The sequence below is a fragment of the Oryza brachyantha genome, chromosome 11 (assembly GCF_000231095.2).
Source record: "Oryza brachyantha chromosome 11, ObraRS2, whole genome shotgun sequence".
NCBI lineage: Eukaryota > Viridiplantae > Streptophyta > Magnoliopsida > Poales > Poaceae > Oryza > Oryza brachyantha.
The window spans coordinates 5,074,479-5,100,233 of NC_023173.2; the positions used below are offsets into that span (position 1 = coordinate 5,074,479).

Consider the following 25,755-nt stretch of genomic DNA (forward strand, 5'->3'; position numbering starts at 1 on the left):
AAAAAAAAAGTGCGGGTGTAAGCTAGCTAGTTATTTATTTAGATTGCAAAAATATTAATCAGCCCACTGCTTAAAGTTTTGAATTTTAGAAGTTATTTTTTGGCTCGATTTTTTTGGAGGTCATGTTGGGTTTATCATAGCCTTATATATTTTCTAGCATTAATCGCTAAAGGCACATATATAAAAGTTTTTCATGTAAATTACTTTTAATCACTAATAAACTGCTTCGCTTATAATAAGTACAAACGAAATGACCGGGCTGAAAATATTGCAAATCACACTGTAAATGACTTGCACAGACGGTACATCATCCGTAATTAGAACTACTAACTCTAAATGAAGCAGTGTGATCTGAAATTAGCACAGATATGATGAAACTGGAATTCGGATTAGTCATAATTAACCAGCATTTTGGAGTAGCAAAAGTCTATATATAGGATTTTGACATGAAGTCTGACCTAGTTTTACGCGTGCCCTAATATTTATCGGACTACTAAATCAACCGACTATACCCTGCTTTCTTGGTCCTAACATAAACTAACTTCTAAACTTTATTCCAAAATAAATTAGTTTCCAACTTCTTATCTACCCTTGGTCCAATAATTGAGAAGTTAATTTCATTCCCTCAATAATACATTAATACTATCGACCTAACTACCAATACAATACTTATATTCCTATTAATGAGTGATATTATATTTTTTTCTTTCATCACTATAAAGATATCTCGGTATGTGAGGGTTGGATTTTTAGACTGAATTGACAGAAGGAGTACACTATCAAGGTCAAGTAGTGGTGCAACCTCATTCCTAATTCCCATTGCCAACATCACAATCTCCCTTTTAAAGGGAAATCATCGTCGTCGTGTGATGGTAGAGTGATGGGTACATGACTAGGGTTTAAATTTTGGTGCCCACAAATATTTCGCATACGTAAATGGACTTTGAACATAATTTTAATAGTGAGACCAGGGATATACTATTGGTTTTGTTTTATGTGTGTGAGTGCAGAGTTACTTGTGTGAGTAATTTTACCATCCTTAAGAAGATACCAGGAGGTACCACTGTTTTCTATGTAAAATTTGATACCTTAGATATCAGAAGGTACCAAATTTTATATAGAAACAGTTGTACCTCATATACCTCCTCAAGGATGAAAAAAATGCTCTACTTGTGTAGTTTTGTGTGCACACGTCTTATGTATAATTGCAAAAGAAAAGAAAAACAATCTTCCTTTAAAACTTGGGAAATTTGCTCCTTAATTGCCACTATCATCATTGTTCGAGGAGACCTGTCACCGGCGAGCTCTTCATCGTGGCTAGAAGTTGATCAAAAACAACTCCTAGGCAGAGTTTTTTCTTTTCTTTTTATCATTATATGCAACCTAAATAGTTATGACAAAATTAATGTCATAAGATTTGATAAGTTAGATCACAATGTGTTACAAGCCACTGTACAAATATGCAGGTATGAATTCAATCTATACATCAAGAAATAAAAATAACAAATTTATTTGCATTTTGCGCAGGTACTATTTGCTGTTTGATTTTACTAATTTTGTTTCTGTACATTGTTGTAGATTGATTTTACTCTTGTATGTTTGTAAACATAAATCATTATTGTAATCAATACTACTACTAACATATATATGTGTATGTGTGTATCATGTGACCTCAAATAAATAGGTTTCACCATTTTCATACATATCCTATACAAATATATCTGTGATTCACGTAATCATTAGCTCTATATCAGAACTTACCACCATAATCAATAAACAAAACTACCAGAAAAAAATATGCAATTCAAAGTTGCAAGCACACCCAAACGTTAGTTCTTGCATTCTGACATCAAATTAAGTGGGTTAGTTACAACTTAGAGCGTACATGCTCATGCTACGGTATAAAAAGAATGTATTATGACTATATATAATCAAATAATATACAAGACAAGCTCCCTTAAAAACAAAAAAAAACACAATTAAACAGATTAATTAACGAGCTACTATATATAGTAGACCAAAACCAAAAGGGGGTGAACAAATAATGAGTGAATATATTATTAATTAGCTTGATCTTGTCAGCTGAATTAATCAAGACTCAAATCCTCCAATAACAATTGCAGAATTGCATGAAATCCTTGCACACTAAGAGATAGAGAAGCTAGAGAGAAAATTAATTAACAAGCAATCCGGCCATCAAAATTAATTAGTATACACTCGCAACATGTTGCATTGCATGAGCTGCGTGAATGCAGCTACAAACTATAGGTAGGCTGCAAGGAATGGTCGCCGCCGCCGCCGGCAGCCGCCGCGTCATGCTGCAGGCCGTCGTCGCCGTCGTCGAACTCGACCCACACCGTGCTGATCGTCGTCTCCAACTTGGTGGCAAACGGTGCACCGCCAGCGGACACGCCGTCGTCGTCGTCGCCGCCCGGCGCCTCTTCTTCGCCGCAGCACCGGTCGTCGGCGTCGGCCTCCTCGTCGACCGGCGGCATGATGAGCTCCATTGCCGACGTGACGACCCTGACGACGGGGTAGTCGAGGCTCTTGCTCACATTGCTCCTCTTGCACTTGTGGTAGAACTCCTTGAGCTCCGGCGTCTGGGCGCACGCCTTCTTGAGTATCTCGTGGGCGGAGGCCCTCGACGCCTTGCTGGCCATCGCGCCGGCGGCGCGCGACCGGAGAAGCGCGTCGAGGCCGTCCTTGAAGGCGTCGTAGACCTTGAAGCTCTCCCGGAGCACAATGCCGAAGGCCGACCGGGCGGCGGCGCTGGCGGCGCTCGTGTTGTTGTCGGGAAGAAGCTGGATGGCGAGGTCGAGCAGCCTCTGGCTCATCGCGAGCTTGAAGATGAGCGGCTCGGCGGCGTCGTGGGACGACGACGACGACGAGCGCGGCCGCGGCGGGTCACCGTCGTCGTGATGGTGGTGGTGGCGGTCCGGCGGCGGCGGACGCGGCCGGGCGGGCTCGAGGTTGCCCGCCTGGTTGATGACCCACTGCATGCGCTCCTCGAGGTAGGCGGAGTAGCCGTGGAGGAAGGAGCACGTGCCCGTGGCGGCGGCCGGCCCGGCGCTGACGTACTCGCCCGCGGCGGCGCCGGAGACGAGCGGCGAGCAGCTGCACCGCGGCGCGTCGATGCGCAGGTCCCGGGACGCCCAGAGGCCGCGGAGGTCCTGCTCGAAGTACCTGTCGCCGGCGCGGAGGAGGCGGTGGACGAGCAGCAGCGACCGGAGCGCGGCGGCCGGGGCGCGCGCCGCCTCCAGCCGCGCAGTGATGCGCCGCGACAGGAAGGTGATCGCGCCCGGCGCGTTGGACACCAAGAAGAGTATCTCGTGCACGTGCCGGTCGTCATGGTCCCCTCCACCACCACCACCACCTCCGCCGCGGCCGCCTCCTCCTCCGGCGCCGCCGGTGCACCGCTCCACCGCCGCTTCGATGTCGGCAAGAAGCGCCCTGTCCGGCGCCGCCGCCGATGAGGCCTTGGTGTTCCCGGACGCCGTGGCGGCGGCTGCATGGTCCATGAGTGAGCCTAGCGCAGCCCAAATCTTGCCCTTGAACACCTTCATGTCTTATAAGCCCTCATGAGAGCTAGCTTTGAGAGAGAAGAGAAGAGGAGAGGAGAGGAGAGGGAGTGAGGGGAGAAAGGCAAGAGAGGGGAGATGGTGCATGAGAGTTATAGCACACCCCCCCTCCTCACCATGCACTCGCTGACAGGTGGGACCCACATGGGCAGCTAACTAAAGAGACGCGTTCATTCGGTCAGCTAGTTAACCCCGATTCTCTTTTTTCATACTACGCTTTTTGAAATGTTAAATGGGTGCGTTTTTTATATTTTATTGAAAATTTGTATTGAAAATTATATTAATTTATTTTTATTTTTATAATTAATAATTAATTAATCATGTACTAATTTATTACTATCTTTTCTGTGCGTCTTACTTATGCTCGTGCCGAACACGGTCATAAAAGATCTGCCTATACATGTGTGTGTGCATGGGCATGTTCAGACACTCACACATGATCAAGAGTGTCATCTTCACAGAGAAAAAAAAATTCTTTGGATGGATACTGAAATAAGCCCTATGACTTGAAGAAAAGGAGTGTAGCAAGAGGAAAGCTACACCCCCACTACCCCCCCCCCCTCTCTCTCTCTAAAATGAAATGAAATCTAGAGAGAGAACAAGGAAAATATTGGGAGCTAGCTAGGTCAACTCTTGGGTGGGGGAATCAAATGCCTTTGGAATGAGGTGCTTCTCATGCATCAAAGGCTTCAACTAAATAGGTTTGACTCAAACAATCAGTTATTTAGTACTGGTATGGATTCCTCCACATCAACATCAACACAAGGAGAGCTTTGGGCTGCTTTTTTTTTTTTTCTGATGAGAGGAATGTAGGGTTTGGGGAACTAAACAAAGGCAAGGTACAGTTTAAGTCCACACTTAAGCCAACAGAAGAAGAAAGTCATACTATATATTCCCCTCTCACAAACACACACACACATCTTTAATTTGCAGTCCTAATTTTGTCCTCCTAGCTGATACACCTAGGTGATGAGATAATTAATGCTAGGCTTAATTACTTTAATTTGCAGGGGGATATACATTGATATATATATATGCTTGACATGAAACCAATGGAAGCTTTTGAACTGCTAGCTCATAGCAAGGCTAATAATATAGCCAACAAGTCGTCTATAAGACTTTTTATAGTCTTCTCTTAGCCTACCCATATAGTAGTTAGCAATGTAGAACCCACTTGTCTCCGTTATATAGTTTCTTGGTTTTTGTATCTGAGCTGACTATGAGCTTACAACATGCTTCTCCTCTCTCTCTCCCCTACCTTAGCATTTAGCCGGCTTACAACCTACTGTTATACTTGCTCTCATAGTGGTAGTTTAATTGTGCTATGTTTGATGTTGTTGTTGTTTCAAGGCACTTTGTAGGACAAAGTGTGTCACCGGATGTGTCGACGAATCGGATTGCGAAAAGTGTAGGTTGAATAATTATTTTCTATCAAGAGGATAATTTTCAGGGGAGAGAAAATTAGTGGCGTGGGTGATCCCTGACCATTTGAAACAATCCAACCCCACATATATTCTCTATGTTTATATTGCTGGTGGCAGTAGTGGTTATAGCTAGGAAAATCTACTTTTAAAAAATTACAATTTGTTTTTTATAATGGTATGAAGAGAAAGAGGGAATAATGCGAAAAAAATTGAGGTGTTATGCAATTTTATGTACAACTTTAAGTACGCTTTCACTGGCCAAATGTCGTCGATCGGAAAAAACGCGCGACTACTAAGAAGGAGCTATAGTAAACCCGTGAAACAAGTTTGTATGTCAATGTCGACATTTTGACGCCACTTGCCTCGGTCCACCATGCTTGAATTCTTATTCGGTAGAGGATCGGTCACATGGGGGTTGATAGCAACATCTTTGGGAAATCCTTTCACATATCCCATGATCCAAGCTTGCCAAAAATTCCAGAGAAACCAAAAACCCTCATCTGATCATTTGTTGGTTCCTCTCTTCTGCTAGTGGCATGCCCTGGCATGCACCATGATATTGCCTTGCAAAGAACATAAATTCCATGGGAGAGAGAGCATTTGGAGAAAGTGAGAAAAAAAAAAGGTGTACTTGACATGACTAAAGGCAAAGGCAGTGCTTCTGTTTGATGATAATAGAAGCAAACGGTGGATTTGGGAATTTTTATGCTGCTTGTGTGTGTCCTGGCCTCTGCCTTAGCATGAACAAAAAAAAATTCCACACGAAAGTAAATGATTTTAAATAATTCTTTCCAAGGGACCTAAGAACATTCTTCATTTTGGTGCATGCAACACTAAACTGGCATCGTGGTGGTTAAAATAATTCAAGTTGATGCTGCTTTGCTACAGCATCAGATCCAAGACCATTAATTAGGAACTTGATTTGTTTGTTAATTAATAATCCTCTCTAAATCCGGCCAAAGCATGTCCCAATAATTGACGATATGATATAACATATATGCATAAAACTGAGCTGGAGTAATATGCGGTATTACATATATTTTTACTTTTTATTCGAATTAGATATATCTAAACAATTGGGATCACATAGAAAAGATTTTTTTTTCACGCTCCCTTGTTTTTCCCTTTTTCTGGAAAGAAATGTAGGAAAACCAAAGTGATATGTTTCTAGTTTTGGGAATTCTCTCACTAGAATATGACCTACTCAATTTTTTAATCGGGCATTATTTCTTCCATCTAATTATGCTTAAACTACTCATTTATGCTTAAAAACCACTTTACGAAAGTTCCAAAGGAAATTCAAATATTCATTTGCTATAACATTTGGATAAGAATTATTGCACATGACATTTTGCACATGACATTTTATCACTATTGTATATATCCTTCCATGTTTCCCCCTTAATCTCTCTGCGATCAATGTTCTTTGTCATGGTCCACAATTACTCCCTCCGTCCCTAAATATTTGACGCCGTTAACTTTTTTATATACATTTGATCATTCATCTTATTTAATTTTTTTACAAAAATATGTAAAGCTATATATATGCATAAAAATATACTTAACAATAAATGAAATGATATAAAAAATAATTAATAATTATATAAAATTTTCGAATAAGACAAATGATCAAACATGTATAAAAAAGTTAAAGACGTCAAACATAGGGACGGAGGGAGTATAAGATAAGGCAAAAGAGCATGTAAAATGTTGGCTTTAACATGAGACACTTGTGCTAAATAGTAGATAAAATGCAAATATAGTGATGTCGAGAAGTAGGGGGTCGTAAAGTGCTCTGTCCTGACACTTGAATGTAGGATGAGAACGTGCCTTTCTTATTTTCAAAACAAACAGAATTAAAACCAATTTCTGAAAGAAAATGTATTTTTTTTAATTTCTCCGTTTCTAAACCATGAGAATAAGGGGCAAAAGTTGCATATGCAATGGAATTTGATTATTATCTTCGTTTTGTATTAATAAGATGTTTTTCTCTTTATATTTATATGAATATTAATAAATCTGAGCACATATATAAAGTATATATATTGATCCATGGATATAGGTATAACACAAATAATTTTATAATGGGATGTAGGGAGTACTATAATTGGCTACCTGGTTGTATACACAAAATTAATGTATTTAACACTTGATTCAACCAAAGCATCATTTAAGAAATATTATTTCTTATTTTTTCTTGAAGCAGCACCTGAACTGGTGAACTGGCGGCTCGATCAGTGAACCGGTAAACTCACCGGTTCGATCACCTCCAGGTTTAACAAATTATGGTTGGCATGGTTAAAAGCATTCCAGGACAAAACTGAGCCTCCGATGGAATTTGAGGGACTAAAGTCAGATATTCTCCCAACCAACGTATATGATGACAATTCCAACCCTTCTTATTAAGGCATTGTTTAGCTCCCAAAAACTTTTCCCAAAAACATCACATTGAATCTTTAGACATCTAAATAAAGTATTAAATATACATGAACATTAAAACTAATTACACAGTTATAGAGAAAATCGTGAGACGAATCTTTTAAGCATAATTAGTACATGATTAGCCATAAGTGCTACAGTAACCAACATGTGCTAATGGTGGATTAATTAGACTCAAAAGATTCGTCTCGCAGTTTCCAGGCGAAATCTAAAATTTATTTTAATCAGACTACGTTTAATACTTCAAATGTGTGATCGTAAATCCGATGTGATGTTTTTGCAAAATTATTTTACAAACTGAACACAACCTAATTTCCAAAAAAAAAATACTAGAAGAAAATTCAACAGCTAAAAGAAAGTGTCTTACCATCATGAAGTGGACATGAGGTGAAGTTGCAGTCAAGGTGAAAGAAAAAAAGGTGATTGCCAGACAGTATATATCTATCCATGTAGCTGAGTGAGTGAGTGAGGCTACCGTGGCATCTGACCTGTACCAATCCATGATATGCATCCATCCATCCATATCCCAGTGACTGGCCTGACAAATCGCCTTGCCTCCAGAACCCTGAAACTGTACACAAATCTGCAACACATTGTTGTCGCCAGGATTTGGCACGCCTGGAAAAGAAAGTGCTGAAAACATACCAAAAAAGAAGAATCAGAGACAGATAGACTTCGCAAGTCAAAAAAGGCAGAGTGGAAAATAAAGCAGCTCAGACAGGTTGCAATTAGGACAGGGACATGAACAGAAAACCAGAGCAAAAACCCAGAAAAAAAAAAGAAAGGAAAGAAAGAGTAGAGCTGTAGCAGAGAAAAAGCAGATGGTGATTGATGCAGATATGCATCTAAACTAACAGGGGCATCTGATGCAGTCTACTCCTCTTGCCAATCTATATGTTGTTCCATTTGACAAAAGCTGAGCACTACAGAGTCAAACCCAATTAAATTATACGCAGATATATTAACATATAGGCAGCCTCAAAAGCAGAGGAAAGTTGCTTGATGGCAAGATTAGGCAGCATTAGCTGAACTTGATGACTCCATTAGTTTGGAATACTACAGATAATAAGCCACATGGGGAAACCACAAAGAACAAATTAAGTAGACTTCTGGGGCAAGCAGCATCAATAAAGTCCACTGATTTTATAAGATATCAAAACCAGCATAAGAGCAAAGTGATTTTGTAATTTAATGAGTTGACAAAAAATCCCAACAATAATACTGTGCCTTCCTGGTAATTTTTTTTAAGTGGGGGGAAAAATGATGAATAATGCGGTTGAGAATAAAATGATCACAAGCAATTTTTAACAAACTACACGAGTACATGGGTGACACAATACACAATTCAAATCTAAGACACTAGAGTCCAGTACAACAGGTGCACCGAGGAAGGCTTGAAGAAGCATAAGCTATTACAGTTAGTTTCTACTACTAACAGAAAATCTAGAATGATGCCACTGACATACACCAAACAACAACATTAAGACCCTAAGGCTGGTCCTAAACTGAAAACAACAGCTGAATGCACATCCATTGGGCATTCTATCTCATGTGGGTCTTTACAGCAAGTCAAATTCTTGGTTCTTCAGAGACATGAGCCATAAGAGATCCGAGATCAAGCTCTGGCTCTCTTGCTACTACTGCTGCAGTTCGGGCACTTGTAGTGCTTGATGTGCTCGGCCTTTGCAGGGGTTATCTTGACACACTTACCATGGAACCATGTCTCACAGGCATCACAGCAGATCCAGAACTCATCCTGTCCATAGTTGTCACCGCACGCGCCGCACAGTGTGTTTTCATGATCTTCTTCTTCCTCCTCTTCCTCACCTCCACTATCATCCTCGTCCTTTGGAGGTGGCATCTTTGAACCCCTCGAGTTGGGCTCCGGTTGGCGTGATGGCTGGGGAATGTTTAGTGCACAATTCTAGCATGTTATGAGCTCATTTTCATGCCACAAAGACCATAGTAACTAAAAGGATTCATTCATTACCTTTGTGCCAGATTTGTTGCTCTTGCCACTGCTTTTGGGGGTTTTCTCTTTGGTCTGCTTCTTTGCAGTTCCCGTAACAACCTCATATATTGTGGGAAGGTTGTTAATCATGCTAAAAAGCCGTTTCCTGCAACACAATCACACAACAAATTTATATCTAAATTGATGCTACAAATAGATAAAACGAAAAAACATCTTGTTACTTTAATAACATATATATTAGTTGGAACACCTAAAATCAATTTGCAAGAAAAGGAACATCTCTTACAGTTTGCATCAACGAAGCTTAGAATGTCAAAGCAGCAATCAGTGACATAAAAAGAAACATGAACATGTCATGAAAAGAGCAGAAACAAGAATAAATAGAAAGAGAATGCATACACATTACACATGAAGGTAACCAAACTAGAATATTTCAATCTAGTAAAAAGTATAACAATTCAAAAGACAAACATTGGATGTGCAATATAAATAATAAATCATCATTAACAAGAACCCAGTTCTAAAACAGGGTCATGACTCATGAGATGCAGGTTGTGGGTGGCTAAAATGTGGATTGAATTGTTGAAGGGAGGTAGTGTTCATACTCGGTGACATTGAGAACGATCCCGATGCCTCAAATAGGAAGATGAAGGAAAATACAGAAAAAAAGGAAAGGGGGAAGGTAGTAGGCCAACAAAAGCCTCGCTATCCTAATCTAGCAAACCAAACCTAGCGCTGCTGCCCCTCCATCCCCATCATGTCTAACAAAGCTATAAGTCGGTGGCAACAGCTTCAGTTTCAATAAGCAGCCTAACACTGAGGGGCAGCTAATCAGCCCTGCTCTCTCACCCCTCTCTTGCACAGCATAATTAATAACATCCAAGCAAGCCAAGATCACAGGGGGACCTGCCATCTTGAGTCATGGCACACCGCTTCAAGTTCAACCCACAACTATGTACTGGAGAAAGTGCTTTTAAACCATACATTAGTTTGATAAATACTAATGAATTCCTCAAATAGTATATGCATTTTTTTTGCTATTAGTCACATGTTGAGGCCAACTTTTTTTATCTATTTACAATGGGTGTTCAATTGCTCTAAACATTATATATCTTGAATCTAGATATTGTCATATAGCACAATCAGTAAAGGTGTTCATAATCAAGCCAGTTTATACAGCTTCTGGATTAAATTCACTTCCTTTTAGGATTTTTTTACCTCTAGTTTCCTGTATATGTTTTGTTGGTTTTCAACAGACTAATATTATAACTAGTCTGTTAGGGCAACTGGCTGAACTGTTAAGGCTTTAAGTTAATTAATTCTTATCAGTGACATCACCCTAGCCCTGGGTAGGTCCTTGTCCCCCGATACCCATTCACTCCCTTGCCTGCCTCAGAAGAGAGGAATACAATTATTAAGCTGTCTTAAAAAGAGAACAACACCTATTAAAGGTCCACAGAATATCTACCTCATGGTCAATATAGAAAAGTCAAACTGCATGACAGAACATACCAGAAAATCCTGTTTATCGCCACTATTGGAAAATAAAACAATTAAAAAGTTAAATAAATATGCCAATTAATCAACCTTAAGAAAGGCTCTACCTAGATGTTGAAACAGGGGCCGGCATTTTGGATGCCAAGTAGGCATAGAAGTGTCAGCTCCAAACAATTCGTTATGAAGCATAACTGTTCATTGAATATATTCATGCATCCTAACTTTTACTCGGAAGCACATCTTTAAAACAAAATCTCATCTTGGCACTGACTGATATCCCAAACTAAAGATTATAAGAATGGTCACCTTTTGTCTCAGTTACCTGCAACTTGTTCAAATCACTTCAATTTACACTGAAACAATATATCCAATTGCGTTTGCATATATGCATATTCCAAATTAAAGATTTGCACATAAATTATCTTGATTATCATGGTATATACATCTTCCACTAGCCATTTATGCATTAAACTGAATTGAAATAAGTGTACACTATTAATCCGCATCAGGAACAAGATCTACATGGGGGCATACTATCAACACAATACCAATATAATAGGCTCAGCTGGATAGCATCCTGTACCATTAATCCGCAACAATAAACTATAGACAAGTTAAACAAGATTCCAGTAGACAAAAAGACACTATTTCGTGACAAAATAATCAGAATGGTGCAACTTTACTTGTATTAAAGGATGTGTTTGTGGTCACAACAGTAAGGGCCCATAGATATTTATTGCTCACTCCTTGACTTGGTTTAATGTTGTTTCTCAACTAACAATTGTTTCCCGAGTACTCATTTCTCAAAACAGGATAAAATCAATACCACCACCCACGTGCATATTGTTTTGACTGACGTGTTGTACAAGTAGTATCCAAGGTAGCAATGGATCAGCTTAACATAGGAGAAAGCAATTGGAGGAATTGTCAACCCTAAGGACACCTACATGACACATGGGCTCTGTTGCCACCTGACACATGGTTAATGGTGGATGGGTAGATCAGTCTGGCCCAGTTTTGGGGGTTCAGAGACAAGTTCTCTCTGGTTTTGGAGTTCAAGGGTAAAAAGTAAAGAAGTCAAGAGTTGATGGAAAAGAAATATACTTTTTCCACATAAAAAGGGTAGAAACGTTGCAAGATATTTGTAACCATAATCTCAAAATCTGCTACTATCTCCCAGATCTGGGTAACGAACAGTGTTTAATTAGTCTATAACTATATATCACTACGTGTGTTTCTAAAATTTAAATTCTCAGCAAGGAAAAGGCCCAAGCAGTCAATTCTGCAAGAAGAATAACATAACTATAGAGAAATGTCACTCACCCTTGCCATCAACAGTGCCAGGTAAACTGGTAAACCCTTGAACAGTTTGGCATATATACATGGTCTATAAACACCTAACATAATTATGGATCAACAGTACCATACCACAGTTATTTACAATTGTTAAAAATTATTTATAATTGAAATAGTATTATCTGAGGTTTGATGACTTTAGTGTTTGCCAGTTTGGGGTTAAGACCCTTTTTACTGTTTCAGCCTTTACTGGGCCCACTCACAACCCAACCCAGCCTAACAAGACACATAGAAACCACTGTTTTCACTGTCCCACATACTCCCTCCATCTCAAAATATAGCTATCTAGGATGAGATTAGACCTATCCTAGGACTACGAATCTGTACAGGTAGAATGGGCTTGTCCATAATTAACCCATCCTAGGTAGCTATATTTTGGGACGGAGGGAGTAGTATAAACACTACACCAACTACCCAGCCTTGACTTATCTCAAAAAAAAAAAAACAAAACTACCCAGCCTTAACTTTGATAGCATGAATTATTGAATTTAGACTGCAGCGTATGTCTGAACTAACACTACAATGGAAGCACTGTACTATGAATATAGACAGATAAAAGGCAAAGATCATAATTATTTTAACTCAGCAATACGATAATCTTTCCATTTCCCTTTATAAGATGTGTTTTGTTCAGGCATAGGGAATAAATAGATAAGGAGATTAACAAACAAAGGAAAAAACATGTTATTAGTGCCTTGGGTTTACTGCTAAATGCTGAAGATAGAGAAGGTTCGACTGGGAAAGGTACAAAAGACTAAAGCCCCATGCATGCCTTATATTTTGATTATTGAAACAATTTGGAAAATTATAATCCTTGTATTTGGAATTTGACAGTGCCACACTGTGCCAGGTGTTTCCATTTCCAATTATATATAGACTATAAACACCAAAGCATAGACACATTTGGTGTTCAGACTACAGATTTGCATCATTACATCCTCCCCATTCCTCTCAAGTTACAACAAAAACTGTTTGCAAATCAAACCAGACACAACTATCCCTTGCAACTTTGTAACCATGTGGGATTGAGATTAAATATCTACACTTATTCACCAGGAAACCAATAGCATGTCCAAGTGGCATTTGCTTGAACCACATTCTCCTGAATGTATTGTGTTCTTTTCTTCTCCATACAGTGGCACTGAAAAGAATTGGACTGCCATTTTTTAGTTTTTGAATGCGAACAAGGGATTTGTGACTTTGGTCCATGAATTCTAAGATCATGAACAGCAGATATTGCGACATGAGAGAATCGCTTTAACAACCGATTATGTGACATCTCTCTTAGCTTATAGAAAGTGGGAATACTACAACTGATATTGTGACATCCAATCCGAACAGCATATGTGCGTCAAGCCTATTCCTTCTTTCCTTCCTTTTTAGGAAGGGCCAGATTTCTCCTTCTGGTAGCAAGAGTAACAATACATTTTCTAATGCTACATCAACAGTATAGTAAGTTAAATCATACATTTTAGTGGTAGTTCCAAGTGATCCTTTGCATCCTGTAAAGAATTCAACGCATAAGGGACCATTCTTATTTTTGTGGCATTCTCTCTGATTTACGGATTCGGTTGCAAGGTACCAGTTTTTTCATTCACATGGTTCAGTTAATTTTCACCATGATAAAACAAAAGAATGTATATAATTGTATTATAATGTTATCATGAAAGTAGTTGCATTTCTATTATGACCAAACTAGACATGCATTTGATCATTTAAAGTCTGACAAACAGATAGAAGAAAGCCAAATACTTTGGACCAGATATACTACCTATGAACAATAAAATGGAAGAGAACTACTTAAAATTGAACAAAGACCAAAGTAGAGATGATCATTTGACAACTAAAGTTGGAAAAGTTCGACAAGCAAACACAAAAAGGGCCAAATATTATGAGTTGGATATAGTATCTAACAAAAATAGGGTGAAAGAAAAAAGCAAAGAGATTATTGGACTGTATGCAAATCAATCAAAATTCAAAAGAAATATGTGATGAGTGACAGAACTAAAGTTTGAATGGAAAACAAAACCTGACTGATGCCAGAAGCACCTTGTAATAACATAACATACTTTACAGGTGCATTTCCTATTCCCTAACAAAAAAATCATGGTGAAGGAGCAAACTAACAAGTTTGTGATACTACAAGCAATGAAGCTTATAGAATCAACAGGAAAAAAAATGCTCTTTCTGTAGTGCTCTAAACGGCACAGTGGATTCTCGTAAAAACATGTGCTCTGAAAACATTCATTCTAGCCAAAATAGTTGCATGGTTTTAACTTGCACAAACCATGAAAATGGTAAGTGAACTGCACTATCAAGATTGGTAGCCTTAACTACTGGTTGCAAGCCAACATCAAACAGAAGTATATTCAGTTGTCAAATTCAAAGTACAATGTGATTAAATATATGGTGGAAAACGACATTGAAGAAGTAGAAGCAACTGACGATCAAAATTGTATGCCCCAGAAAAACAAATATAGTACCTTGATTCTTTGTCAAACCCGAATCTTGCTCCAAAATAAAAGGCCACTGCTAGCAGCCAGGTATCACTATGAACCGCAACAAGTGATAGCCAGTCTTTCTCATCCATTCCATCCCGGGCAAAATTAATTCCAAGAGCTGGTTCTGGAAGCTCTGGAGGAACCTCCTCAGCAGGCAAGTTCACTTCCCATGTCTCATTAGGAAGACCATATAAACACAAATTCTCTTTCTCTGCAATGTAAATGATAATGCAAGATTGATCAGTTTCTGGATTTTTTAATGGAAGTTATTGAATCGAAATAAATGATGGCCAAGAAACATTCATAACGACTGCAAGTGCAACTGCGCCCACAGAAAACTGAACCGGAAGTGCTAGTTTAAAATGATTATCTACACTGCGTGACAGGCAATAAAACAAGACTGACAGATCCATATTTCAACAAAACATGGTTAAACCATGTTGTTGTTGACAGGTATCCCTGATAATTTAAGACAAGAAAATATCCCGTTGTACTAAATGACGAAAAATAACGAAAGGAATGTTCCAACAGTTGGAATTCTAGAAAGGTAGCGTAAACCATACGATGACCAGATCCAATACATCCAGCTTTCACTTCATTAACATTCCCTAATTACCTTTCTTTTACAATCAGTGTGTATAAAGAAAATCTATTCCCAAATATACCCCTGGTGCGATGGACATCTTGGTCATTTGACACTACCAGGCCCCAAAACAGTACAAGCAACACACATCCTTTTCTTGTGAGGAGCGCCCTCGTCAACCAATCACAAGAAAACAAGCCCTTCAACTTCCTCCTCCTTTCCCCTCATATCTCTATCCCCCTCACTCCCACACACACTCTCTCTCTCTCTCTCTCTCTCTCTCGCTCTCTCCCATATCCTGTTCCTACCATAATATCATTTTTTTTAGTACGACAACTAATCTGCTAGTAGATCGAAAGCAAGGAACACAAGACCGACACTAAAGAGAATAATTCCAGTGCAGCTTTTCTGCAAAAACGAAGCACTTTTCCTGAAAGGGTAAAAATCCCCAACCCAGGAAACAAAAATTCCAGCAAAATAAAACGCGAGAATCAAAGGCAGAGAGCAAAATCGCTCCCAAATCAGTGCCTAGAACACTAAAAACCCACCCAAAGATTTTCCCCTCCCAGCCAGCAAACACTCCTCAAAACAAGCAGAACACCCAGAAATCGCCCACGAAAACAGCTCAAAAACCGCTCCTTCCCCGAACCAAAACAGCAAGAACACCACGAATTCGAGCCCCCGAGAGCGGCGAATCGAATCGACCGGACCCCATAGGGAGAGGGGGAAAAAAAAAAGCTCACCTGGGTCGCACTGCTGGTAGAACTTCTCCACGTCTGCAAAAACAAAACAAAACCAAAATCACAAATCCAACCAAACCAAACCAAATCAGCAAACCGATAAAGCAGCCAACCGAGCCATCCCGCGTGACGTGGGTAGCACACCCGCATACCTGTGGTGAGCGCCTTGATCATCCCGGCCCGCCGCGCGCGGAAGTCCCGGAACACGTCCTCCGGCGTGCGGTGCGCCCCGCCTCCGTCCATTTCCCACCACCACCAGTCCACCACCACCACCCTCCCGCCTGCCTCGCCGGCGCTCCGCCCGCCCGCCTCCCCTCGCTAGGGTTAGGGTTTTGGAGGGTTCGAGGAGAGAGAGAGAGACAGATAGCGAGAGAGCAAAGCAAAGCAAAGCACAAAGCTTTAGGAGAGAGGAGAGGGGAGAAATCAGAAATGGATGATTTTTTTTCTTCTTCTACAAAGACCAAACGCGGGAGGGGGGACCAGACCGCGTATTTTGAATCCACCCGAGGACCTATCTGCAAATTTTTCTCCTCTTCCTTTTCACCGGCGAAATTTCGGTTTACCCCCCTCGAAAGAGTTGTCTCTCTCAGCTACACCCCTCGAGGAAAAACGGTCGGGGCGCGTGGCCCGTGGCCTCTGACAGGTGGGGCCCACCGGCCGCTGTGTGACTGACTGCAGGTCACGTGAACAAATCAGCAGAAATGGGGGAGTAGTGGTGTGGGCACAGGCTATTTTTTTCAGTCATGGCAATGCTTTGCTTCTGACTGGATTGATTGGATGGAATTATGGAAGGATCATCATGCTGTTGCTGGGAAAACTTTGGAGAGAACAAAACAGTTGCCGAATTTGCATCCAATGATCTTGGTATGGATGCTTTAGGGGGTGTTTAGATGGCAAAAGTTTTTGGTAGAAATGTCACATCGGACGTTTGACCGGATATCAGAAGGGGTTTTCGGACATGAATGAAAAAACGAATTTCACAGCTCGTCTGGAAACCACGAGACAAATCTTTTGAGCCTAATTATGTCGTCATTAACACATATTTGTTACTGTAGCACTTATGGCTAATCATGGACTAATTAGTCTCAAAAAATTCGTCTCGCGATTTTCCCCATTACTGTGCAATTAGTTTTTATTTTTATCTATGTTTAATGCTCCATTTAAGTATTCAAAGATTCGATGTGATGCTTTTGGAAAAAGTTTTGGAGAACTAAACAGAGCCTTGGGAGCTACTCTATTCAGCTGTCGGAAACTTCTCTAAATAACACTTATACTTAAAATCTGTTCTGTAGTCATGGAATCAAAAAAATTGAATAAATAGAAGTCAGAAGTTGAAAAGAAACAGAGTTTTTCACCGGCTGTTCTCCAAATAGCACATGTTTGTTACTGTAGCACTTATGGCTAATCATGGACTAATTAGTCTCAATAGATTTGTCTCACGATTTCTTCCATAACTGTGTAATTAGTTTTTTGGTTAATCTAGATTTAATGCTTTATTTATATGTCCAAAGATTCGTTGTGATGTTTTTGGAAAAAAAATTGAAAACTAAACAAGTCCTTAATAATTTGGAGAACAGCCAGTGAAAAGCTCTGTTTCTTTTCAACTTCTGACTTCTATTTATTCAATTTTTTTGGATTCCATGACTACAGATTTTAAGTATGAGTGTTATTTAGAGAAGTTTCCGACAGCTGAATAGAGTAGCTCCCAAGGCTCAGTTCTTCAAAAAAAATTTCAAAAACATCACATCGAATCTTTAAATATTTAAATGGAGCATTAAACATAAATAAAAATAAAAACTAATTACACAGTAATGAGGAAAATCGTGAGACAGTAACCAACATGATTAGACTCAAAAGATTCGTCTTGCGATTTGCAGGCGAGCTATAAAATTCTTTTTTTATTCGTGTCCGAAAATCCCTTCCGACATTCGACGTGATCTTTTGGACAAATATTTTTGGCAACTAAACAAGGCCTAACTATGATGTACCATCGTGGTTGGATTATTCCAGCCATTCCAGGAAATCTAGGTAGTGTAATGCAAAACAAAAGACAGTATTTGCACAAGCTTCATTTAGTGACGATTATGATGATGATCATCATCATAAACAGAAGCAGATCCTGGTTTTGGGAGAACATCCCCTTTTGTTGTTGTCATGTTTTTCACTGCTGAAAATGGTGTTGCGGACATCCAAGCAGCAGAGTGGACGGACAGATCTTGCAGCCACAAATAGTGTTGCCATGAGGTGTGCTAAGGAAAGGGGGGGGTAACTGGTGAGGTTTGTACACAGTAGCATAGCTGCAAGCAGACAATTTCTACAATCATGCAGGAAGGTCTGCCATTCATGCAGGCCAAAATGCAGCAGCAGATCTTGGTTTCACATGGAGTGGATGTTATGGGAGTCACTGTTGTTAGTTAAGGACTGACTTTTGGGTAGATGGTGGTAGCTGGTGCACGAAATTGAGTCTTGGAGAAAGATTGGTCTTTGAGAGCTGCAATGACAAGACAGAGAAAGAGGGGGTTCAGTGAAACAACAGAAAAGAGGTAGAGAGACAAACAGGGGGAAGACAGGTAATCATGCTCTTGATTCTGAATTGATGATAGTACAGACTATCTCTAAGCTGTAGTAGGAGATAACACAAGTTCTCTCTCTGATAGTACTTGAAGCAACGGCGCTTGCTAATTACCATCTGGACCCTACCTCTAATTCTACCTGCTGCTGCTTCTCTCTTGTGCACCATGTAGCCCAAGAAAGGACCATGGCAGTCTGGCAGATGGTCTTGGTTCTTCATTGGTAATCAAGTGAAGCTGTGGGTTGCTAATGGAGGAAGCCAACTGTAGTGTTGTTATGTTGTTGCTTCCTGTAATTCTGCTCATTCAGAGTGATGATAAACTAGGCAATGGTATGCCAATACAGTATTCGGCACGATACGTACATCCAATAAAAGAAACTGATGCATACCACGAAGCGATGACAAACTTGATTCGCCATACTTCTGAAAAGGATAAAAAGATGTACAATGGAAAACAGTGCACTTACCCTTTACAAAGTGCATCTAGCTCCAGTGTAGTCTTGAATGGCGACAGGACAAGTTCATGATCTCGTTATGTCTGCTACATGCCTGCATAGTCAAAACAATGCTGCAGTTTAGACAAATGAATTATCCTGTTTACATATAAGTGATTATTTAAATGTTGACAAAATCCAAAGAGATGGCATCATATAACAGTTCAGAACATCAAACTATTTCAGATTTGCCAATCTGAGTAAGACGAACTATCAACACATACGATGGCAGATGACTGATACCTGATTGTTTTCACTGGACTTCTCTTTGTAGCAAAATCTCAGCAAATGCCTTCTGCAAAGCCTCCTTGGCAGTTTTGTAAATCTCCACAGATGTTGCACCTTCCTCGGCAAATCTCATAGCATCACGGCACAAATCATTGCAGCGCCAAGCCAAAGGCCCTTTTGTGTTTTCTGGAACTTGAGATAATATGTTGCTCTTGGCATTTCTTGTCCACCTTTTCAAAATATAATTTTCAGGAAGCAATGGCATGCCAATAGCCATCAAAACCCTTAGTGCGTGACGGCACAGCATGCCAACAAACTCAAATTTGTGACAACTGCAAGATACACTCGCACCCGGTTCATTATAAACAACAGAATATCTTTTATTGTCATTTTCAGCTCTGGTTACCTCAAATTTGCTGATGTCCCCACTTTCAACAGTTTGCACTGAAAATTCTGATGATTCAATAAGCTCATCCTGGAAGAAGTCAAACATAACTTTGGTGTAGAGCTCTGATGCTTGTTTCTCCATTGGATGTGAAGTCTTCATTACCGGCTTGCTACTGAAAGTTGCAAAGTCTTCCTGGAGTTCGTTTTGATAATCCCTTGCTATAGCCTTATCAAACTGAAAGGCAATATCCCGTAGGGTAGTGGCAGTGATGGAGTTCCTCTGAAAAAACTTAAACATCACCTCCAACTTTGGGGCATTGAGGAGCTCTCCAAAGAAGCTGTCCTTAAGATAGGCAGGCACCCACTGACGACGGATATTATAAATCGTCTGCAACCATTCATTCCCAAAAAGATTGTACTTACTAAGCAACATTCTCCAAGTCGACTCAAACTCATCGATCATTTCCGATTCAATTACACATTCCTTCAATTCTTGCTTGAGCGTCGAATGTTCCGAATACAAACCAGCCAACTTCTGCTTGCAGATGGAGAAAATGTCCTGTCGACAAAACCGGCATCTAACATCGCCGAAGATCCTCCTGGCAGCCATCTCAACAGCCCTATTGTAACCAATTGTGAACGACATTGGTTTCTTCCCACCCATGAAAGCAAGCCAAGTCTCAAACAACCACACGAAGGAATCCTCGTTCTCATCTGTCATGAGAGCGCACCCGAACACGATGATCTGCCTGTGATGGTTCAATCCGGTGAACGCCGCGAACGGCACGACACGGCGGTTCCTCGTGCAGGTGAGATCAAACACCACCGCGTCCCCAAACCACCTGTACAGTGACCCTGCACGAGCATCCACCCAGATGAAATTGGCAACGCAGCCGCTCCGGTCGAGCTGGACGGCATAGCGGAACGCCGGATTGTCCAGCTGCATCTTCCTGAAATGGTCGAGCAGGCCCTGCGCGACGCCGCCGCCGGGAGCCAGCGCCGCAGCGCGGTGGTGGGAGGGCTCGCCATTGCCGCCGTTCTGCTCGGCCGCTTGCAGCGGCAGCGGCGGCGGCGGCGCCGCCGACGAATCGTTGGAGCGATCGTTGGGGGAGCCGGCATCGGCGGCGGCGGCGCCGAGCGGGTGGGAGTGGTCGAGGACGCAGCGGGAGACGACCCAGCGGGCGGTGGGGCGGCGGTTGACCTGGAGCATGGCGGGGCAGGCGGCGCGCGCGGAGGCGCGGTTGCGGCGCTTCTTGGAGGCGTCGAGGGTGTCCTTGCGGGAGGGGAGGCCCTGGCGGGTGCAGACGAAGCGGCGCATGATGATGGCGTCGTCGATGCGGGACGCGAACGACTTGCTGCTCCGCACCCGGAACCCCGCCCGCGCCGCGTACGCGCAGTAGAACGCGCGGGCCTCCTCGGGCGACGCGAACTCCATCCCCGCCGCCGGGAGGAGCTCCTCCTCCTCCTCCGCCGCCGCCCCCGCGGAAGAATCTGCCGCCGCCTCGCCGCCGGCGCCGAGCGGCATGGGCGAAGTGGGGGACGCGCGCCGCGGCGGGGGGAGAGCAAGGGGGCGTTCGCGGCGGTGCCGGCGAGGCGAGGAGGCTAGAAGAGAGAACGACACGCCGGCGACGAAGTGGAATGGGGACGGCGACGATGGGCCGTTTGGCCCTTCAAATCGGAGCCCAAAAGCCTGGAGGAAACCATGCTGTCGAGGTCACATTTTAGGCTTTAATTTAATCTTGGATGATTTCATTTCATAGGAAGAAGCTGGTCACTTACGGATGTTGATATAATAATTAAAATGGGTATCAATATAATTAAATTGATAATGAAGATAGTGTCGAGTCATCTCCCTAGCTGGCATTTTCCTAATTTTTGTTCCGTTTATGGGTTTGAAGATTATGAGAAGAAGCAGATGAAGAGGAATCTAGGGTTTGTTTGGGGAGCTTTTCCTAGCTGTAGCTTTTCCCAAAAGCTGCCCCAAACGGTCCACAGCTTCTGAGAATCTATAGTTACAGATTCTGGAAAATGAAGTAAGAATCCAGAATCTGGAGAAACTGGGTCTAGGAGCTTTTCCAGATTCTTAGAAGCTGGTTATAGGGTGGATAACGAGTCAGCTCGGCTCGGCTCGGTGTGACTCGTTAAGATAACGAGCTGGCTCGGCTCGTTATCGTAACGAGCTAAAAACCCAGCTCGGCTTAGCTCGTTACAAAGTTCAAGCTGGCTCGTTAGGCTCCCGAGCCATGCATGAAAAGTTAACTTAAACAATTTTTTAATAGATTATACAAGCAAATTTTCAGTTCAAACATGTAAATTATATGAAATTGTATCTAAATATTAAAGTTTGAACCAACAAATCACATGGTGAACCTATAAAGTATTGAACACATGCTTTTCAGGGTGGAATCAATGAATGCCGGCGAATCGCGTATCTTTTGTCTAGCTCGTTAGGCTCACGAGCAGCTCACGAGCAGCTCATTATCTCTAACGAGCTAAAATGCTAGCTCGGCTCGTTAGAAAAATAAAACGAGCCAAACCGAGCCGAGTCGAGTTTGTCACGAGTCGAACGAGCTAATGAGCCACGAGCTTTCTGTCCACCCCTAGTTGGCTACCAAGCAGCTGCTTCTCAGAATCTAAAGCTTCCCCAAACAAGCCCCCTAGTAAGGCTCCGTTAGGCATAGGGACATGGCACGAAAAATAGAGTAATAGATTATACATGATTAATTAATTATTAATTATTAAAAAATATAGATTAATATGATTTTTTTTAAATAACTTTTCTATAGAAAATTTTTACAAAAAATACACCATTTAGCAGTTCAGGAAGCGTGCATGTAGAAAACGAGGGTGACTTAGTTAACTAACTGGTGGTGCCAAACACGGCCTAACTCACGATTTGGAAATTTTAGGTTTTCTACCTTTTGGCATCTAATTTATATTTTGAAATCTATGAGTACTAACAGTAAGACGCTGAGTGCCATAAATAGGAAGCTAGTTTTCTAGTTAGGCTCGGCATATTCCCCACCGGAGGCGGGACACTGGTTCGTTCAAGGACGAGGGAAAAAAAATCCCGGTTCGCGGGGCCATGACTTTTTAGAAGAATGAAAATACCTGTGAACACTATATAAGAGACTATCATTGTGATATTTACTGTGCGATTTATTATGGCATAGTAACTTTTTATTTGATATTTATTGATATTGTAGTCACTTTCATTCAAAATTTCAGAATTATGGTTAGATTGTTGTGTATTATTCTATACTATGTCATATTATTCTATATCTGTTGGTGAATTTAGTGAGACTAATTTAGTGTTGTGGTTGTATAAATTTGGTCAAATTTGGAGAAGTTTGATTAAAAAACCCTAAAGTGATTTATAATATAAAAGAAAGAAATAAAGAAAGTGAATTTGCATATTAAACTACTGATGTACTCCCTTCCTCCAACAATATAAGGATATTTTTTTAGATATAATAAGATTAAGAGAATGCAGTGTTATGGTTGGTGGAGATGAAGAATTAGTAAGAAAATAAAATGATAAATGATTGGGATCGATTAAGATGATAGGTGTGTAAGAATGTTATTGTATTGTTAGATGGAGGGATCATGCATTACGAGAGTTTGATGTAATATTAATATTTTCTAGATGACATGGAGTATAAAAACACTGGCGGTGACCCCATGGAGATATCAAAATTTTGCCACTCCAATAGGGTGTGACAAGTGATATATCAGTTTAAAGAGTGGTTAAACGTATTTTGTGCGTAGCAGCAAATAGTTTTTTCCTCCTTTTTTTGAGGGAAGCGGTAAAAAGTTGAATGCTGCCTATATGCACTGGTTGAGAATATTGATTATTAACTTTGCAAACCTCGTTTTCGCCGATCGGCCCCATACACGGCATTCAAGACAAGATGGGATACTATTTCTAACAACATTCATATAAAGATGGTTAAATGGGTCATCAAGATGCCGTGACAAGCGAGGGACTAAGAGTAAGTTTAACAGTATATCCAACTACTGGCTCTAATTTATCTATGTATAGTCAATTCATATAACAGTTGTCTAGTACATGGTCTCACATGTCATATACACACGACGTCTTAGAACCTGTGCAGCTAGCTACAAATTAGTAGCACACTCTCTTCAATCTCCTCTCTTATCTCTTTAAAATATATTTATAGTTGGCTTATAGTCTTGCTCTAATAATATAGCTCACTGTTAGCTTTGTATCATTAATGCATGAGTCACATATTTCTCTTACAGAGTTTCTGGGTTTTTGCGTCTGAGTTGACTATAAGCTTATAGCCTGCTTCTCCTCTCTCTCCTCCACTCTCGACTCCACATCAGCATTTAGCTGACGTATAGCCTGCTATTATACTTGCTCTTGATAAAGAAATAAAAGAAAATCATGTCTTATATAAGACATGGTTTCTATGTTTGTATTGTAAGGATGATGCCTAGTACTTTGTTTATGACGTGAAGGGTATAGAAACCATGATCAGTGTCTTGGATAAGGATCGCTCTAATTCTTCTCAAGTTTTAAATAGATAACGACGTGATTTTTATATGCACATTTAACTATTTATCTTATAAAAATAATTATTAATTATTATGATATTTATTACTAAATATGTTTAAAACACAATATATATTTTAACATTTTTGCATTATTCTGCTAGCAAGACGGATGATTAAATACGTAAAAAAACCAATAACGCTACCTATTAAAAACCTGAGGATATTTATAAATAAGATGAATGATTAGATAAGTGGAAGAAAACCGATGACACTGTTTATCGAAAACTGAAGAGCCTCCATTGCATATGGTAAACTTTGCTGCTCAAATTCATATGAATACTATTCTCTCCATTTTGTAGGTAAGATTTTATATTGTTGGCTAAATTTATATGGAGCTAATAAATCTATACACATATATAAAAATACCAGAAAAGCTACGGAACGGAGTTTCGTTCGGATGGGACAGTTAATGAAGTTTTTTCTTTTTATGTTTTTCTTTTATTTAGTCTCGGTCAATGGTGACCTACCACACGCTACTTACTTTGAGTATTGAAATCAAGACACATGAGAGAGAGGTAGCTAGCAAATGACAAGAGAAAAGATGGAAGAGACCTTAGCTAATCACGAGTAGCTGCTAGTTACTGCAGAGTGTACTACGCTATGGTGGGGTGCGGTGACTTGTCCTGGCTGAACGCCATGGCCGCCGGAGGAGGAGTAGTAGAAAGCGGTGGGGTCGTCGTCGATGACAGCGATTGATACCATCAGTTATCATCCGGTATCATCTGATACTTGTTGATACTAAATGGTATCAACAAGTATCGATATAGTATCATCCAGTGTAAAAATTATAACATGTGTCTACATGTTGGAATTGGGTGATACCTTGTGGTACGATGTGATACCACAAGTATCTACTGATACCAAATTTTATACCACAAGTATCTACTGATACCAAATTTTATATTATATGATACCTAAATGATACCATCAGATATCATCTGGTATCATATGATACCTAGTGATACTAAGTGGTATCAACACTTGTTCCATATGGTATCATCCAGTTTAAAAATTATAACTTGCTGATACATACTTGAATCATATGATATCTTGTGGTATCATGTGATACCACTAAGTACCTAATGATGTCAAAATTTATACTCAATGATACCATCAATTATTATCTGGTATTATCTGATACCTTGTGATACTAATGATATCAACACTTGTTTCATACGGTATCATCCAGTGTTAAAAAGTATAACATGTTTTTACATGTTGTTCCATATGGTCCGGCGGTGAAGTAACAAGTGAAAATTTGGGCGAAATCCGTGTGAGTGGCGGTGAGGTTTGGCAAAGAGAGTAGAAAATGTTCCTGATTTGCTGCTGCTCTCACTCTCCTCCTTTTCACGCGCAGCTGCAGCAGCAGCAGACAAAAGCCAAAAGCAGCTACTAGCTGTCACACC

General features: G+C 40.6%; 3 protein-coding genes across 6 annotated transcripts; all 3 read right to left on the bottom strand.

The window, feature by feature from the left end:
• Positions 1–2,073: 2,073 nt before the first annotated feature.
• LOC102704011 (putative clathrin assembly protein At1g33340) lies at positions 2,074–3,567 on the bottom strand. The gene has a single exon (XM_040529081.1). The coding sequence runs from the start codon at positions 3,561–3,563 to the stop codon at positions 2,256–2,258; it is 1,308 nt and encodes a 435-aa protein (XP_040385015.1). The 5' UTR covers positions 3,564–3,567; the 3' UTR covers positions 2,074–2,255.
• A 5,112-nt stretch (positions 3,568–8,679) lies between these two features.
• On the bottom strand, positions 8,680–16,492 carry LOC102708749 (PHD finger protein ALFIN-LIKE 8). Its single transcript, XM_006662789.2, has 5 exons — positions 16,243–16,492; positions 16,094–16,126; positions 14,750–14,978; positions 9,432–9,558; positions 8,680–9,341 (listed from the first exon to the last, which is right to left on the bottom strand). Exons 1-5 carry the CDS (start codon positions 16,331–16,333, stop codon positions 9,057–9,059), a joined length of 765 nt encoding a protein of 254 aa, XP_006662852.1. The 5' UTR covers positions 16,334–16,492; the 3' UTR covers positions 8,680–9,056.
• Positions 16,493–17,999: 1,507 nt separating this feature from the next.
• Positions 18,000–20,725, bottom strand: LOC107303378 (protein FAR1-RELATED SEQUENCE 9-like). Of its 4 annotated transcripts, none has more exons than XR_005812812.1 (3): positions 19,400–20,725; positions 19,130–19,211; positions 18,000–18,581 (listed from the first exon to the last, which is right to left on the bottom strand). XR_005812812.1 is itself a non-coding variant. In XM_015842125.2 (2 exons), the coding sequence occupies exon 1, from the start codon at positions 20,715–20,717 to the stop codon at positions 19,410–19,412; it is 1,308 nt and encodes a 435-aa protein (XP_015697611.1). In that variant the 5' UTR covers positions 20,718–20,725; the 3' UTR covers positions 18,589–19,211; positions 19,400–19,409. The 4 variants fall into 4 exon arrangements, 1 of the variants encoding a protein (XP_015697611.1); XR_005812810.1 differs by having other exon boundaries at positions 18,791–19,211; XR_005812811.1 differs by lacking the exon at positions 18,000–18,581 and adding an exon at positions 18,589–18,950.
• Positions 20,726–25,755: the final 5,030 nt, after the last annotated feature.

Coding starts and splice junctions, on each gene's coding strand:
- LOC102708749 (XM_006662789.2), bottom strand. CDS start 16,333: ATGGACGGAGGCGGGGCGCACCGCACGCCGGAGGACGTGTTCCGGGAC. Junction 16,127..16,242: donor GATCAAGGCGCTCACCACAG/GTATGCGGGTGT, acceptor TTGTTTTTGCAG/ACGTGGAGAAGTTCTACCAG. Junction 9,342..9,431: donor GCAACAAATCTGGCACAAAG/GTAATGAATGAA, acceptor AACATTCCCCAG/CCATCACGCCAACCGGAGCC.
- LOC102704011 (XM_040529081.1), bottom strand. CDS start 3,563: ATGAAGGTGTTCAAGGGCAAGATTTGGGCTGCGCTAGGCTCACTCATG.
- LOC107303378 (XM_015842125.2), bottom strand. CDS start 20,717: ATGCAGCTGGACAATCCGGCGTTCCGCTATGCCGTCCAGCTCGACCGG.